Below are 20264 nucleotides of genomic sequence, written 5' to 3'. Positions count from 1 at the left end.
AGTCTTAAAACAACTGTTGATGAACTGATTATTATTTGGAATAAAGCCCGTATTCCGACAGCATTTCATCCGAATGTAGTCTTAAAGTTGAAAACTTTAGTCCAGGAATTTAAATTAATAAAAAAAAAAAAATCCAGATTGTCAGATTCTCAGAAATCGAGAGAGAAATCATTTACAGACACTATTGGCCTACTTTTTGACATTGCCCACAAGGATGCTGAAACCATGATCAGAATTGAAGAAGATAAAGAATTTTTATTGGGTCAGAGATGTCAGAGAAAAATGGTGATGTTTGGAGAGGACAAAGAACTTTCAAAATTAGAAGAAAGAAATGAAGCAAGGAAACAAGCAGAGAGAGAACGAAAGCTAAAAGAAGAGCAAAGACAATCTGGTGCTAGTTCCTGTTATTGAACCTTTACATGACGAAAGTTATAGTGATGACAACGATAACGATGCTGTTGATAATGACAAAATGGTTGATAGAGATTTTGAGATAGAAATCCCTGTTTATTACAGACAACAAGTCAGTAAAGCAAGTTCTTTAGAATCAGCTGAATCAAGTTTAGCAAGTACTCCAAAGCGACAATGTATCTTAGATACAATTCTTGACTCGCCTGATGTTTCATCAACATTAGACAGAATTAATCTATCTGACACAAAATTTACTATACTAGCAGCAGCAATTGCAAGGGCTGGTGGACAGAACCTCGATGATGGATCATTGTCACGTTCTACAGTCCGTAGAAAACGAACCTATCATCGATCAAATATTGAAGCCACTGTTCGAACTGAATTCTGCGATTTGGACAAACCACCATTAATCGTCCACTGGGATGGCAAACTGATGATAGATCGTACAAATTCTGCAGCCCCTAAAGCAAATGTTGACCGGCTATCTGTAGGTGTGACAGGTCACAATGTTGACAAAATACTTGGAATAGCAAAACTATCAGCTGGAACTGGAGAAGCCCAAGCAAAAGCAGTTATTCATCTGCTTAATTTCTGGGACATAATTGGTGATGTTATTGGAATGAGTTTTGATACTACAGCCTCTAACACTGGCTCCAAAAATGGTGCATGTGTAGTTCTAGAGAAACATATAGGTAGAAATTTGTTATATTTCGCTTGCAGACACCATGTTCATGAGATCATAGTAGCAGGAGTGTTTGGATCACTATTTGGACCATCATCTGGTCCCAACATACCTCTTTTCCAGAGATTTCAGCAATATTGGCCCAAAGTTAATCAAGGAAATTTTAAACCTCTGGATGACATTCGAATGAAAATACCCCTGGTGCAAGAACTACAAAATGAAGTGATTGCATTCCTCAAAGAAAACCTGCATGTTAAAATGCCAAGGGATGACTACAAAGAAATCATGGATTTCTGTCTGTTAATACTTGGAAAACTGCCTGATCAAGAAGAGAAAAATTATCATTTCAAGATCCCTGGTGCTTATCACATGGCTCGCTGGATGGCCAAGGTTATTTATTGTTTTAAGATTTATTTCTTTCGTGAAGAGTTCAAGTTGACCACAAAAGAGGAAAAAAATCTCTGTGAATTTTGCTTATTTGCTAGTCTGGTTTATGTAAAATCTTGGATATCATGCACAAATGCCAGCGATGCTCCAGTTAATGACTTGTTTCTGTTTCAGCAACTTAAGCAGTTTGCAGTTGTGAATAAAACGATTTCCGAAGCAGCAGTCAAGAACTTTCAAAACCATTTATGGTACCTTTCACCAGAATTGGTCCCACTAGCTTTGTTTTCAAACAAACTTCAAACGGAAGAGAAGCGAAAAATGATTTCCAACATGAAATTTCACGGTGAGAACTGGTCTGAAAGGTTGATCAAATTAAAGAACATTGAAAGTCTAGAGAAGAAATCTCTGGACATGCTGGTGACATCAGTTTCAGCAAGTGCGTTGCGGTCAATGAAGGTTGATATTGATTTTCTGTTCAACAACGATCCAGCTACCTGGAATGATTCCCCAGAATACCAAGAAGGAAAAAATTTAGTATATTCATTGAAAGTAGTAAATGATGCTGCCGAATGATCTGTGGCTTTAATGTCGATGTTTAATGAATCGATTACAAGGAATGAATCTGAAATGCAGAGGTTAATTCAGGTGGTTGAGGATCACAGAAAGCGAGTGCCAGATGCCAGAAAGTGTACTCTGAAGAGTTATAGTCCTCGCTAGCATTAACATTGCACGAACTATAACATTACGATAATTAAATGTTAATTGCTCATATGTTTTTTTGTTTATAATTCGTATTTTAATCAATGACAAAGAGTCAAAAATCCTAGTGTTTTATTTTGGAAAAATTCTGATATAACAAAAACCGCAGAACTTTAGTCGTATTGCAGTATTTTATTTCATTAATTTCTCTGCTAATAAACCAGTCTAAAGTGGATGTGGATTGTAATTTGTATTCAGAATTTAATATTTAGAGATAATTAAAACTGATCAAATCTGAAAAATCTAATTAACCGGGTTTTAGAAATTTGTGGAACTTTGTTACTTTTTCCATGTTTTTCACATTTTTCGTAAAACTTTATGGTCATTGAGCACCCCCTAAACATCTGATTGGAAAGATTTTTTGCACAGTTAATTACTATGTCAAATGGCACAAAATAAACAACTATGCAATCAAATCTGAAAAAAAAAATTTTTTTGGACAGCACTAATACACATGCTTTAAAAGTAAATGCAGATGTTTTCTTATAGGGACAATATATACTTGTTACATTAAAATTATACAAATACATTTTATAAACAGATGGCAATTTATATTTTTGCTCTCCTCTTTAAAAACAAAATAAATAAAATATAGGAAAATCATTCTTTTCTGTTGATGAAAATAACAACAACTCTAAAGAAACTAAAATAAAAACAGTACACAAATTATTTAAATTATTATTATTTTTTTCTATTTAGGTTTATTTTAATTTCCTATTTTAGTAGTTTTGCTTTCTTTGTTTTTGAAACTTTTTTCAGCAACACTTAGTATAATAAAACTTCCAAATGGCCATGACCAAGTTGTCTGAAATAAAATACTCATGCGTTGACATACAAAATGAAAATGCATTTCCTGGGAAGGCTTGTATTATAAATTAATATATAAAGCAGGCTTGGTCGGGAAGCGGGAGCGATCGCTCTGATTTTTTAGCTGATCACCAGATTTTTTAGTCGTTTTGAGAACATTTAAGTTTATGTATGTCCTTAAAACAAAAAATTTTTGTTTTACTGACAGACATGGAAACATACATAAACTTGAAGGTTCTCAAAACATATTGGTGTGGAAGTATAAAAAGAATATTCATGAACACTAAAAACCTGCCAGATATATGAACAAACTATTTCTATTGGTTTGTTCTTAGATCTAGCAGGATCTATGAACAAACCAATAGAATTATCTGGCAGGATTTTAATTAAATTTAATTTTCTTAAATATTTTGACACTAGAAAGTATGTTGACTAAACGAAATAAAGTTCAGAGTATTTTGTTGAAATGTTCAAAAAATTTTATTATTCGAGATTTGTTAAGTTTTGAGATTTCTAGCATAAATTGTTTCAAGTATATATTATCAAACAAACTATTATTTTAATACTATGGCTCATTCTCAGAGCCACATCTGCAAAGCCGTAAATCTTTTAAACTATTATTTTTTGTTTACAAAAATAAATGTTTGAAATATATATATATATATTTTGTTTTTTATTCTAATGTAGTATTTTAAAGCAATTTTTACGTTTTTTTTTGTAAACAAAAAGACTTTCAACAATAATTGCATTTTCAATGAAATTATTAATAATCATCAAAGTTAATAAAACTAATTATGAAATAAACATACAAGAAGTTTCTGGTTACTAACAGGGTTGCAAAAAAGCCGGTTTTTTTGAAAAAAACCCAAAACCATAGGTTTTTTGAAAAAAAAAAAAAAAAAACCATGGTTTTTTTGGTTAAATCTAGGTTTTTATTAAATAATGCCGTATTTAGTTATCCTTTTAAATTAAAAAAAAGCATAACGCATTTTATTTGAGTAAACTATATTCTTTATCAGTATTACTGTAATATTTCATCAAAATTATTCAATACATCATTGTTTAATGTTCTATATAAAAATACAAGCTTTGCTGCTTTTTCTACCCCAATTGGTTTCTTAACTTAGAATGAACAAGGCCAAAAGTTGAAAAATTCTTTCGATTCCAGCATTAGAAGCTGGTGCATTTAATAAACCTTCAATATCCATTATGTTACAATCCACAATTTTTTATTGGTGATACATTTTTTATAACTATTCACTATACAAATAGCTTTTATCGAATGGAGCAGATTTGGCTTTTAATTTGAATATTATTGGTAACAAATTCTTGAACTCTTTATCTGCAAAATTCATGGCAGCTTCATTTTCATTTTCAGAAAGATTACATCCAAAATATCTAGGATCTATTGTGTTTGCCAGGAATTGAGCATCACTGACAGTCTGAAGGTATCTAGATTCAATTTTTTTTTTTCGTTTGTTAAAAATGATAAACTGTTTATCAAATCTTTAAAAGTTTCAACAGTGTCGCTTATTTTTGTTTGATCTCTTTGCAACTTATCTAGAGCTATTGCAATTGTTTTTAATATTTTAAATAAATCTTCTATGTTTTGCTTTATCTGTATATCACTTACTTTTTTACCAATCATGGGATCTAAGTCTTTATTTTTTCCAAACATTGTGAAAATGATGCTCCAGTCGTTGACATATTTTTCAAGTGAATCACATACAGAATTCCAGCAAGTTTCAGTAGGAAGTGGCAATTTTGTTCCTCCACTAAATTTATAAATTGCTCCAGCTTGATGATTATTTCTTATATATTTTAATATTTGTGTAACATGCTTGCTCACATTTTCAATGTTAAGATCATTTGCTAAAAGATTTAGCACATGAGCAGCACACCCATAAGTTATGATAATATTTCTTTCAGATGACAGTACTTGTCTCATTGATTTCATATTAGCTGCAATGTCAGTCACAAAGCTTTTTACTGTGCATCCAAATTTACATCTTACAGAACCTATTGCTTCTCTTGCTAATTGTGTAAGATATTCACAAGTATGTGAATGACCAGAAGTGTTGATTGTTTCTACTAAAATGTTAATTTAATCTGTAATTACAGAGATACAAACTATAGGTTCATTATGTACATTACTCCAGCCATCTAAAAACATGGCTACAATTTTCCCACTCAATACATTACATTTTTTAATTTCTTCTGTGTAAACCCTATCTAATATTTCTCCTCCAATTTGAGTTCTATTAGGTAGAGTGTATCCTGGATGAAGCATATTGATAAATTTTTTAAATTCTTTGTGTTCAACTGTTCTGAAGCTAGAGTTTGTACTGTATATAAATCTACCAAGTTGCAGATCAAATACATCTTTTTCTTTGAGGCTTGTTCGTGTGAAAAACTTATCAATTTTCAAATATTTATCAGCTGATGTTGAATTGGGCTGAGACCTTTTCATTTGTTGTTGTGATGTTGATGGTGAGTTACCTTTAAAATGAAATTGCAGTTTATTGAATTATTCTAAGTTAATGTCTATACGTGATAATTTAAATATATATGTTTACAATTTAGGAAAAGTTTAAAATTTAAAATGGCAATGCAGTAATTTAACTACCATCAAGAAGTTGTTGATCTTCCATTGACTCCATAATTTCATGGGGTTGTGATTGCTTTTTTATATGTTCATGCATCCTTTGAATTTGGCCTTCCATTTCTTTTCTACACACATTACAAACTGCTCTACATCCCTTTCTTTCTGGAACAGTCACTTGTGTATATTTTAACCAAATCATATCACATTTGTGCACATTTTTTTGATACATTTTTTGTGGTATCAATAAATTATGTTATAGTTTTGCTAAACATATATATATATATATATATATATATATATATATATATATATATATATATATATATATATATATATATATATATATATATATATATATATATATATATATATATATATATATATATACACATATATATACATATATATATCGTTAAGAAAACTTCCTGATGAAATAAGTTCATCAGAAAGTAATTCTTCTTGATGAACCTATTGAAAGAGAAACAACCTGTAGAAGAAAACAGATAAATAAGTGTTATTACTAATTTATTACTACTCTGTTCTATAAGAACACTGAGGACTCTATTCTATGAAAAAACAGAAACAAAAATCATGGATTTTAAAAAAATATTTATATTAAAGATTAGTTATATTTGTTAACATAACCCTGTTTTAATTTCCTGTTGTAAGTTCAAATCTTTTTAAAAAAACATTAATTTGGTTTAAACCAACATTTTTTAAATTGGTTAAAACCAACATTTTTTAAATTGGTTAAAACCAACATTTTTTAAATTGGTTAAAACCAACATTTTTTAAATTGGTTTAAACCATGGTTTAAACCAATGGTTTAAACCATTTGGTTAAAACCATGCAACCCTGGATACTAAGCAAAGTAACTCATACTCTTGTGTACTTAATAGAAGTGGGTGGGGTGGATGTTTATTAATTAATTTTTAGAAAATGTTCCCATCCTCCCATAGCCTCATTTAGCCCCCCCCCTCCCCTCCCGTTTATTAATTTTTATTTGTTATCAACAAAAAAATTGTTTCTCAAATTAAAAAAAACTTCAAGTGAAAAATGGCCTTAAGAATTAAAAAACATACTTGTAACTGATAAATATTAAAACTTTCGGTGTAAATTCGGACTCTTTTTCTACTTATATACTTTTATACTTTTTTCTGTTTTAAATATTAATTAAAACTAGCAGAAAGCAACTCGTAATACGGGTTATGGTTGGTCTGTTACATAAATAATTTATAATGGTTGTTTCCACAATTTAAAATTGTGAAACCTTAACTAATACCCTTTTAGAAAAACGCTTTCATATTGAAAGTATTAATCCATCTGTAAAATTAACGTAAAAAGTATGAGGAGGTAAAATAAATTAACAATTATTATTTAACATTATTTGAGTAATTTACAACTGACAAAGGTCATATCAGTGTTAGACAGAATCATTTTCCTTGATATTCCTAAGTTCAACACAATACTGTTTTAGTTACCGACGCAAAATAATAACACTTATAATATTCGATATTATATTTTTTGTATGTGTCTAACTCATTACGCAACTAATTAGTTTATTTACTAATATGTGCAGTAAACATATCTGGACATAAGAGCTAACTTGTCTTTACTCCATTTTTTGTGAATGAGTTAAATACAAATTTGTTATTTATGTTGCATATTCCGTCTGGGCCATATAGCCTTCTAATTGTTATTTATTGCGGTTTAACAGGAAACCACAATCAATTAAGTCTTAAATCCATTTTATGAGCCAAAAATCTTAAAATAGTTTTTTTACTATACTATCATATCTATACTTACAAAATACTTCACATTTTGCTACCAAAAATGTTTTAAATTGGCTTTTAAAGGTTACGTTGCGTTCATGGTTTTTAACGTGACAATTTCATGTTTGTAAACCAAGCTGACCGCACCCGGGTCTTGTTAAGTCTGCTCAACACAGACCATTTCTATATTATTTGTATGGCCTCTTTATTTCAATAATTTTTAGTAAACATTAATTTGCTATAATAATTTGCTACCATTTACTAAAAATTCATTTTTTTACTCGAAATTTAATTTTCTTAAATATTTTGACACTAATAAAGAGGTCCTTCCCTCTTTTTGCTTTAATGGTGGCCAGGTGAATAGAGTTAATTTTATTAGGAGTAATCAAGTTTTATTAGGAGTAATCAAGTTTTTGACGAAGACCTTTTACTAAAATAATAAAATGTAAAACAATGATTTACATATATAAGAATTTTTCTTTTTTTCCTCAAAAGTGTTGCAAATGCAGACTAAGCTAATTAATTAGTTAAACACGCTAATAAAATTTAAGTAATTCGATATTTGACAAATGCGCAATATTCTCCATGTTTTTAGTTTGTTTTTAGTTATGACCCCTCCCCCCCCCTCCTCCCCTTATTAACAAAGGTCCTCTAAGATATGTACAACAAATTATTAGGTATAAAATAGAGAAAATATAAAAAAAATTGAACTAGTTGCATATATTAATATCATTTTAACTAACAAAAATTTAGGATTAAAGGAAATCAGGTTGTTTTTTTTATAAATTGTATAAATGTGTCATGGTCAATTTAAAATAAAAAAGTAATGGAATTATGATATCATAATTGCGCGAGAAAAAAAAAAAACACCACATAAAAATCGATTTACCTATTTATAGTAACCTATTTTGATATTGCAGTTAATATAAACATTTATTGAAAATATAACTATAAAATCTGTTTTGAAGTACAAAAGGATTGATCCTAAAATCCAGTGAAAATAACAAACCAAATTAAAATATGAAAGGCAAAATTAAAAAACCAATTTAGAGTTAACTATATTTATCTTTTTATTAAACTTTAACAAAGTATATTCGTTTTTATATTCAATATTAGTTATTCAATTACATCAAATTTAGGACATTAAAGCACCCTAGATTTAAAGATTAAGGTTGCATACTCTCTCATACACATTACGCTAAACATTAACAGACATTATTATGTGTTTCCAGAATAATTAAAAAAGGCTAGGCAACACAACCTAGCTCTAAAGCAGTAACACCGCCTGGCACTAAATGCTGCCAAGCCACACCTCTGCCAAAAGTACACCGCTTGGCTGGCAAGGTTATCAATTTTGCTCAATATAATGCTAAGTCACACCACTTTGAAAATATGGAAACAACATAATTTAAGCATATATACAACTATAATCAGGTTTGACTTTATATAACACATATAAACACATTTTATAACAATATTAAATGACAGATATATTTATCAAAAACTATGAAAAAATAAATTAAAATAGTTGTTGTCAAAATCATGCGTTTAGAATAATCATTTTGTTCAGCATCTCCAAAAATCTTTTCAACAATTGATTAATTTTCTCTAATGATGTACTGATTCGGTATTTCAATGCATCCTTTAAAAGGATCCTCCTCTTTGACAGATATTGTTCCATTCCCAAGTTTTAGTAGCCATTGGGAAAATTCTCCTTCCTTATCATGTACTCTCATATTTTCAGTTAATGCAAACTTCTGCACCCATTACCACTGTAAAGAACATTTTATACATGATTCTACTATTTCAGCTGGTTGTCCACTTTTCACAACAGGCAGAATTTGCCTAAAGTCACCACCAAAAAAAATGACTTTTCCTCTGAACGGAAAGTTGTTGTTGCAAATACCTTTTAACAACCTATCAAGTGCATTTAAGGGGTGTTTAGGTATTATGGATGTTTCATCAAGCAAAAACAAAGTAACTTGTCTTAAAAAATGCGTGTGTATAGACTTAGGAGTTACATTACATGTGCTATTATCCAATATTGGGAAAGAAGTTTGAATAAACCATGCAATGTAGATCCATTTGTAAGAAGAGTTGCTGGTATGCCAGTCCATGCAGCTGTAGCAGATTTAAAGCCCCTACTTATGGTTTCAGCAATCAAATTATTATACGTAAAGGTTTTTCCACTACCAGCTGGTCTATCCATGAAAAACAATCTAGAATGTTGATTTTCTACACTTGGTTGCTCATTCAGTGCAGCAAGGATAGCATTACATACATTTAATTGATTGACATTAAGCAACAGTCTCATTCGATTGACTTTGTCAATAGATGGTTGAACATTTTCATCAAAATTTTCTAGATTTAAACCTATAAGTTCATCAATAACAGGCAGATTGTAATCAGCCAGCATTTTACCACTTTGAATAATGATCTTTTCAATTTGATAAAGAGTAGCTTGTTCAGCTATTAGAAGTGGGACTGAGCGTTTAATGAAATCTTCCATCATAAAAGCTTTGACTTAGACCATGCTGTTAGGTGCATATCACATTGAGCTGCACGATCTTAAGCCATTTGTTCTGCTCCTTCTCTAAAATACACTAATTTATTTTCAGGTAGATGAACTTTAAGGCGTATAATAGTGTGTGACATATGACTTATTGGATACTCGAAAATTTGTCACAATGCTTCAAGTGCACTAACATAACAACAATCTAAAAAAGTGTTTACTTCATCATGTTTAATTTGTTCATTTATTAAAATATTGGCACAGTCGTGACCCTTGTATATGTATTTGTACAAATATTTAACAGCCTTAAAAGACATGCAAGCTTCAACATTAATGTGAGCTTGATATTTCTTTGATAACCATAGGTTGTAAGGTACCACCCAGCTGTTATCTACATTGTTACCTTTAATATTGATAACCAAACCATTATCACGACGTCTATAGCATGGATAACCATTATGAACTGCTACTGTGTCAGCATTAAATTCTTTAGGAGCATTTTTGCTGCACACCCCGTCTTTCATGCAAGGAGAATTTGGGTTCAGTATGCCACATGGACCGTGAATCATGCAAGTTTTTACAATGTCATAAAGATCACGATTAAAAATTGGATCTGGAATTTCTGCAGATGTTAAATTATTGATATCGTGTGCTGTTTCAAGCTTATCATCATTTGCAAAGTAAAGTAAAATATGAACATGTAGCAAACCACGCTTTTGAAATTCAATAACCTGAACAACTTTCCCTAATACACCGTGCTTAAAATGTCATTGAGAAGGTTATTTAATTTGAGTTTAAATACTCGAGTAACCAAGTCTGGTCTATCATTTGCTGCCTGACCTGGATATAAATTTTCAGTTATCTTGCGCCATTTTGGGTTGCAAGTGAAAGTAATAAAAAGACCTGGTTTACCATGCTTTTTAATTATAGCTATAGCATCTTCAAAGTTTTCTTTTAAAGCACTAGGACTTCCTATATAAGTTGATGGCAAAACTACAACACGCCCTGGTCTAACATTATGATTGTTCTCAAGTTTGTTTACAAGTTTGTTTAAAGCATCATACTGCTCGCCTCTCAGTTTGTTTTGGTTATATCGGATCTAAGTTGGTCGACATACTTGATATAGTTTTAAGAGGATGATCTCTTGGGTAAATAGCAACTTCCCTGGAAGCAGGTGGTGCACTATCTTCACCAACAAATACAACTGCAACTTCAATATGTGAAGAGAGATTATAGTAACGTCTATCTTACCCTTCAAGTAAAGACATTTTTACAACTGACACTGAGCGACCTTCTATAGCTGCTTGACAAATTTCTTCATCTTCCACTTCAGCCATGTTTTAAAATGCAAGAGCAAATGGGTTCTCTTCACTAATAAAAATTTGCAATCGAAGCATTAAATCATTTAAACAAAGATCATTACCATGTTGTTGCATTCTAAAATTTACTGCTGCAAGTGGATCATAGATGTATAGTTGACCTTGATTTGGGCTAAGTGTACCTATACGATAAAAAAATTGACCACATATTCTAAAACATGGCGGTCCATTATTCATGGGTTGAACTACTGTAGCTTTAAATGAAGCAAAAGAAAGACAGGCATTATAATTTCGAATATATTTAAAGAAATTCAGATTGGTATTTCCATCTGCATAATTTCCATTAAATAAATCTTGTAAATCTTATGGAAATGGTGAAGGTTGCGACAAAACTACCTTTCCATTATGGCAACATAAAAAATGTGTTTCATCAGGAAATTTCTTAACACCACAATGCTGACAAATATAATTTATTTCTCCTAAATAATTATAATCTGGAATAGTATTACTTCTTGCTATGCAATGCATTCTTTTGTATCTAGCAGCATATCTTGTATTTAGTTGACTATTAATTTCATCTCTTTCATTTCTGCGACGATTATTTTCAACTCGCCTAACCACGCTCTCCTCCTTGTATTCAAATTATATGCTGCTTGCCAAGCAGCGTATCTAGCATTTTGTTGATTATTAATTTCATCTCTAAGCCTATCTCTTACATTTCTGCGGTGATTAACTTGCCTATTAACATTTCCATTTTCTAAACTATCTACTTCTAGCCTAATATCATCCATTTAAACTTCACTTTTAATTGAAAGTAGTAACAAAAAATCTTAAAAGAATCTTGAAGATTGCGATCTTTTCTATATAATTTTTTTTTTCTACTCTAAATAGCACACAAATAATTTTTAAATATAAGAAACTGTCATTTAAAATAAATTATACAATAATCTTATGTCTTTAAAAAAAAAACATATCAGCTGGGATATGTGATGTTTAAAAAAAAACATATCAGCTGGGATATGTGATGTTTAAAAAAAAACATATCAGCTGGGATATGTGATGTTTAAAAAAAAACATATCAGCTGGGATATGTGATGTTTTAAAAAAAACATATCAGCTGGGATATGTGATGTTTAAAAAAAAACATATCAGCTGGGATATGTGATGTTTAAAAAAAAACATATCAGCTGGGATATGTGATATTTAAAAAAAAACATATCAGCTGGGATATGTGATGTTTAAAAAAAAACATATCAGCTGGGATATGTGATGTTTAAAAAAAAACATATCAGCTGGGATATGTGATGTTTAAAAAAAAACATATCAGCTGGGATATGTGATGTTTAAAAAAAAACATATCAGCTGGGATATGTGATGTTTAAAAAAAAACATATCAGCTGGGATATGTGATGTTTAAAAAAAAATATATCAGCTGGGATATGTGATGTTTAAAAAAAAACATATCAGCTGGGATATGTGATGTTTAAAAAAAAACATATCAGCTGGGATATGTGATGTTTTAAAAAAAACATATCAGCTGGGATATGTGATGTTTAAAAAAAAACATATCAGCTGGGATATGTGATGTTTAAAAAAAAACATATCAGCTGGGATATGTGATATTTAAAAAAAAACATATCAGCTGGGATATGTGATGTTTAAAAAAAAACATATCAGCTGGGATATGTGATGTTTAAAAAAAAACATATCAGCTGGGATATGTGATGTTTAAAAAAAAACATATCAGCTGGGATATGTGATGTTTAAAAAAAAACATATCAGCTGGGATATGTGATGTTTAAAAAAAAACATATCAGCTGGGATATGTGATGTTTAAAAAAAAATATATCAGCTGGGATATGTGATGTTTAAAAAAAAACATATCAGCTGGGATATGTGATGTTTAAAAAAAAATATATCAGCTGATGTTTAAACAAGAAATTAGCTTCTAAATTTAAAATTTATAAAACAATTATATAACACATATTAACACGTACACAAAAAATAAAAAAACACTTTACATTATTATAAAAACACATTGGTAAAACAGCTATAAAGCACATTTTACCACATTCACATACTCATCAAAAAAGCATATATGCAAACAATAAACATGTATAACTTGAATTATGCAAACAAAAATTTTAAAAATGATATGAGAAAATTTAAAAAGATTTAAAGTAAGCAAAATATAAATATATACAAACAATACTCTTTACCTTTATTTTTTTTTCATAAGAACCGTAATCCTCTTAACAAAATTTAACCTTTACATATAATAACATGTGACATGTCATGTCAGTGTTTGCACAAAATTTTAATTTATTTTTCTAAATTTTCTAAAAAAAAAAAAAAATAGTTGATAGCATCACAGAGATTTCAAAGTAGTAATAATCAACTTTATGGAAATAGCATTAGTATAACTTTTTTGTTGCATAAAAAATAATTAGGCCTCATCCATACTTAATTTTCCTTCTAAAAAATAAAATATAAGCTCAATAAACAAAACTGCTAAAAAAAAAATAAAGCTAAAAGAAAAACTAAAACAAACAAAATGTAAACGATTTAAAAAATTAAAAGAAGTGATCCTTTCTACTTTATATCTAATTAAAATGTTATAAATAAATTGCTAAACTATTTTCTATACTTACTTCAATTATAATATGATCTTAACCATGATTATTATCTTAATATGATTCTTTATGCAATATTTCTAAACTAATAAATAATAATTAAATCCCTAAAGGTAAAAAGTTTTAACTCGCTTGATAGATCATTCTCTAATGGCCATGTGCATTTTGAGAATGTGCTCTTTCAAATTCAGAAAGGCCTAGTAACTAATTAAAACTACTTTAAAAACAAAATTGAAACGATGTTGAACATTTTACAGTAGTAATATTAAGATTAAAAAGCCACTCACTAAACATCATCAGTGGTATTGTTAAGCAGTTCTGCTTCCTCTTTATAAAGTATTTTAACCTTTTTAGTTGATTTCTATCTAGTTAATTTAATTTCTACAGTAACTCAATGATTTAATTATTTCATTTGTTCATCTTACTAAGAAGAATTGTTTCGAATATGTTAAACTTTTCAAACTATGTGAAGCATAAAATAGTTATTAAATTTTTTTTTTATTTATAAAATATTTTAGCTTGAATAAAACCAAAACTAGCGTTAGTTTTATTAGAATTCTTGTTGGACTTTTCAAAGCCGGGGGCTATTTTTATTTTGGTGGCCTCATTTTTGTGCCACAGCATAAAATTGACTTATAAAAATGTCTTTATATCTATTTCGGGGTCCCTAATGTGGCGGGGCCCGGGGCTATAGCCCCCTCTAACCCCAACCCTTCTTAATCCAGCACTGGAAATAAAATATAAGTATATAAATAAAAATTATATTATACTCTTTGATAAATAAAAAAACATTTGCTTTCTTATTAAGCAATCGTAAGATGTTACTTTATATAAAAAATATTGCTTAATTTTATAAAAAAATTATAAAAGAGCGATGTTTTGAAAATATTTGTTCTAAACATAATTTATTTTGCTTAAGGTTTTTTTGCGTTAAAAGTTATTTTCTTTTTCTAGTTTTTTTTTTTCTTTTTCTCATCGGTCCAATCAATCTTTTTTGCGCTTTTTTTTTGTTTTTTGAAATGTTCTCAAAACGACTAAAAAATCTGGCCAGTTTTTCGCAACTAAATGTTATTTCCATGGTCAGTTATCGAGAGCGATCGCTCCCGCTTCCTGACTAAGCCTGATAAAGGGCATATTACATTCGAAGTGAATTATAATTTTATTTCGTATTTTACAAACTAAAAGCAAATTTTATTGCATCAAGTTTTTTGGAAGCAAATTTTTTATAATTAAACTAAAAAGGTAAAGATTATTTATGAAGAGGAAGTGAAACTGCTTCACAATACCGCAGATAATGTTTAGTGAGTGGGCTTTTTAATATATTTACATGTTTGTTCTGTATGGACCTCTGACGTGGTGCTGGTTCACCCATAAGTCACTTTATATGAATGTATGTTTGAGTTTTGTTGGAGCCTCTGGCACAGAGTTCATCCACTTGTTGTAATTCACTATTTATATATGAGTATTCACTATTTATATATGAGTAGCCCATCTGCAAAACATGCTAAGTCTCAAAAATGAAAATTTTGAGTTAATTTTATTTCTACATTCTATATACTGAAATCTATCATCTATTTAAATATTAGACCATTTAAACAATTCTTGGTCCTAAAAATGGACAAAGAAAATAATCAACTTCTGTTGATGCGCAACCAAGAGTAGTTTACTTTCTTGTTGTTTTCTCAAAATCAGTTTACTCAGACTTAGCTCGTTTTGCAAATGGGCTTCTCTTATGTATGTTTATGTTCAGTCGCCTGTAAGTTCCTGTATGTTTAATTGGCTATTAGTTTTATTAACTTTAATGATTTTTTTTTTTTAATTTAATTAAAAACGCAGTTGTTGAATGTCTTGTTTTTATAAAAAACTCGAAATATGATTTTAACTGATATAAGTTTGTCAAACCAGTAAACAAACAAAAACGAAATTCCAATAGATTTTATAGTCTCAAAATGTTTTGTTTAAAACACAATTTCAAAAAATACACTAATACAAATTTTAAATTTATATAAATTAAAATTTGAATTTTTGTATATAATATATATATATATACACACACACACACACACACACACACACACACACACACACACACACACACACACACACACACACACACACACACAGGGCTCGAAATAAGCGCCGGACATTGGACATTGTCTGGCACTTTTCCAGTAAAAACCTACCCATATTTTATGTGCATTTATTTTCTAATCATTTAAGTTGTTCCAAAATTATTAATTTTTATTGTATATTTTTGAATTAAGTAGGCTTTTATCATTTATGTTAAAACATTGCAATTAGTTATTAATTTAATTTTATAGTTTAGTATTTGTTTTTTGTCCGGTTTTTTAAATTTCAAACAATTATTTTAGCTTTTAAAACCCTTTTAAATTTATTTTATAAATATTTTAGAAAGAAACCAGTACTTTTTATTACACTATTAAATTTGAGTTGTTATATAACATTTGTTTTCGTGCTAAAAATTTTCGCTATTCAAAGTGTTTATAAAATTAATCTTAGAAAAAGTTTGAAAAGATTTATATTTATAAGATATTATATTTATAAAAAAATACATATTTATATAAATGTAATTACGTATAATATTCTTTGATAATTTAAATAAAATGGGTTTGTTGTAAACGTTATAATTAATTTGTTACTTTATTATTTATGTATGTAAACTTTATAATTTATGTATTTAATATATTTACACAGTAATTTATGTATTTAATAATTTTGTATTTTTATTATAGATTTTTATTATATATTTAATTATGTATTTAATAATTACAAAATGTATGTATTTAATATGTTTACATAATTTATGTATTTAATAATTTACAAAGCGTTTCACATAGTATAGTAATTTCTGAAAAACGTATAATAAATATATTTTCCTTTTCAAATTTTAGTTTTTTGAGCTTAGATTTTTTCTTTTTCTTTAAGATTTTATTTTTGTTAGATAAATTATCTTACAAATTTTCTTTTTCTTTTCAGTGCATTTTGAAACACCTAAAAATGTCAAAACAAATTGCACAGTCAAGTTTTAAAAACAAAATATTTTATGTGTGGTCAGTAATGGCATTTGATCGCACTTCTTTAATTTTTATTGGACATGTTCATTAAACTTGAGTATTTATCGGACAAATTGTCCGGAACAAAAAAGTTCGTTATTTTAAGATATTATATATATATAGAGGCCTTTTTAATAAATCCTGTACAGGCTTTTTAGTGCCACCACGCTCCTGAACACCAGTGATGATCTCCACATAAAAAAAGAAATGTAAATAAAAAAAATCAAAGCAATCACTGCTGAAAAAAATGCACGCAAATGAAGATGTAGAAAAAAAAAGTCCATTGGAAACCAATTTCAATTGCAAATGAAGTTGGTTTTTACATGAAGCTGTTCACTTGAATTGGAAAAATTTAAGTGAACAGTTTCATGTAAAAATGCAAGGCATTATCAAACAATATTTTTATCAAATGTTTTTACCACCTATAGACTTTAAGTTTCCAATATGCTAATTACTTGTTAAAATAAAAAGTAAAAATATTTATGCGTACTCCTTTTTCTTTTGTATTTTTTTGTTGTTGTTATATTTTAGTATTAGTATCCAACCGAATACCAAATAGTAAAAAAAAGTAGCTAAATATTGAATAATAATTAAAAATTTGTGGCCAGGGGCTATTCTAGACCGTTTTTGACAGCGTCGACCGTATTTGTAAATTAAAATTTGAGGACCTTTTTTTGAAAAAATGCTTATTTTCGGCAATATTTTTGCTAAATTTCTCTGGGAGGGGGGGGGGGTGTACTGCTGCCCGTATTTTTTTCCTAGATTAGCCCCTGGTGGCATCTCTAGTATTTAACATGTTATTGGCTAAAGAAATTTTTTCTATAAGAAAAAACAACAAAGAAGTCTTGTTCTTTAATTTTTATATGCAAAGAAAACTGATTTTTATTTCTATTACAATAGAGTATATTCTTTTTTTTTTTTTTTTTGTTATTCACCTCCTCAAGGCCAAGAAGGCCACTACAGATGAGGAGGCTATTTAATAGTGGTTATAACCCTCTCTCAACTCTATAACTTCGAAACATGAACCTTGATGAACAAGGTCGCTGCGCGGAGAAACAAGTTGAGCGCGGTACTACCAGGTATGTGGTGGGGATCGAACTCGGAACCTCTCGCCTATGAAGCAAGCGCTTTACCACTACACCACTACTGCATTCTTTATGAAGTATTACAATAGAGAATATCTATAAAAAGTATGACAAGATGTTTTTTTAATAGTAATAAAAAATTTAATTCTGTTATAATAGGCAACCTTAAAGTCTGGAATCGATATGCGAGAGGCTGTTGCACTTCCTCCTAGTGAAGATTTGGATGATTGGTTAGCAGTACATGGTGGGTTTGTTTAAAGTTAGATATATATATATATATTTTTATTGCTCTGTTTTTTAAGAACATTGAGCACTCTATTTGTAAAATACACTAACATAATTTACATATATATATATATATATATATATATATATATATATATATATATATATATATATATATATATATATATATATATATATATATATATATATATATATATATATATATATAATATGTATATATATATGTATATATATATGTATATATATATATGTATATATATATATGTATATATATATATATGTATATATATATATATGTATATATATATATATATATGTATATATGTATATATATATATATATGTATATATATATATATATATATGTATATATATATATATGTATATATATATATATGTATATATATATATATATATATTAGAATAATAATTAAATAATAAACATAACATGGAGTTTCATGATTTATGGGATCATCAGGTGTTACGAACAACCATAATGACAAAAATAATAATATACAAAAATACAATACGGTGTTAGCTTAGATAGTTGCAGATATCAAATTTAAAAGTCATTTATAGCTGTCTTCCTAACATCACCAATATCATTAATTCATACACAATAAAGAAATATAATCTCATATTTCCAACATAATTGTTCCAACGTGTTATTGTCGGCAACCTTCACAATGTCTTTTGCAAGGTATATGTCTTAGTAAAAATTTAATTTATGTCTGTAATGTAAAAACATCGCCGCAGGATAGTGGTTTTAATTATATTGGTATAACAGAGCACATCTTTAAAAATTGCTGGTACATACATAAAAACTAATATCACAGAACTTTTTAAGTATATCTGGGAAATAAAAAAAAGGGATTTTCAAATACTGTTCTTGCATGGATGATTATTGATAGGGCAGAACCATTTAAACCTGGAGGAAAGTAAGTAACCTTTTGTTTAACTAAAAAATACCATATCATTACATCATCTTTGAAATTATTGAATGAATGAATTGAACTAATATCAAAATGGCATCACGAAAACAAATTTGTTATCTGCGGCTTGACCGTCATCTAAGCTAACATTGTATTGTATTTTTGTATATAATTTTTTTTTTTGTTGGTAAGAAGTTGGTAGAGAAAATGTTCTTAGTTACATACAAAAATTTTAAATAATAATTTTATATCTCTAATTTTAATGAACAGAGAAATAAATTTTTGATATCTCTACTCATTGGAAAAACTGTAAAAATTAGTTATTTTAATATTTAAACTTGATACTTGATACTAAGAAGGCAATTGTTTTATGAAACACTACTATGAAAATTACAAGTGTTATATAGAACAAGATTTTACTAAATATATATTTTTAAGAATCCTATTATATAAAATTTTAAATTTACCTATAAATCATTCATTCATTTATTACATTTGCAACAGAAACTTACGAGAAAATAAATAGAAAGATTTAAAGGGAAATATATATATATATATATACATATATATATATATATATATATATATATATATATATATATATATATATATATATATATATATATATATATATATATATATATATATATATATATATATATATTAACTAAGTACATATAAAGGAAAAATATTTTCAGCTTAAATACAACAATTATTATATATTTTTATATTATTATAAAAATGATATATTATATATTTTTATCAAAACAATAAAATAAGAACTTCAATCATTCATGAAAAAAATGTTTTTAAATCTTTTTTAAGTAGAATGAAAGTAATTTAAATAAGTAAAACAAAAAAAGATATAGTTTATGTCATAAAGAAGCAAATTAAAGTAGCATGTCTTAAACAATAAAACTATTTTAAATGCTTATTTAAAATTTAAATGATTTTATGAAATTTTAGTATACGCATTTTCCAAATTACATCATGATTATTTGTAAAACCTTGTTTTTCAAAACTCTGATTTTTTTTTTCAAC

General features: G+C 28.2%; 1 protein-coding gene across 2 annotated transcripts in view; it reads left to right on the top strand.

The window, feature by feature from the left end:
- LOC136071947 (MOB kinase activator 3A-like) overlaps nt 1-20264 on the top strand; it is a 47283-nt gene that overhangs the window by 10071 nt on the left and 16948 nt on the right. For both annotated transcript variants that reach the window (XM_065797869.1, XM_065797870.1), the window contains exon 4: nt 18206-18290. In XM_065797869.1, coding sequence (XP_065653941.1) covers nt 18206-18290 — 85 coding nt within the window. The remainder of the gene's footprint in view (nt 1-18205; nt 18291-20264) is intronic.

The sequence above is a fragment of the Hydra vulgaris genome, chromosome 05 (genome assembly GCF_038396675.1).
Source record: "Hydra vulgaris chromosome 05, alternate assembly HydraT2T_AEP".
NCBI classification, from domain to species: Eukaryota; Metazoa; Cnidaria; class Hydrozoa; order Anthoathecata; family Hydridae; genus Hydra; species Hydra vulgaris.
The sequence above is the reverse complement of the archived record's forward strand: the minus strand, read 5'-3'. Positions and strand labels throughout refer to the sequence as shown.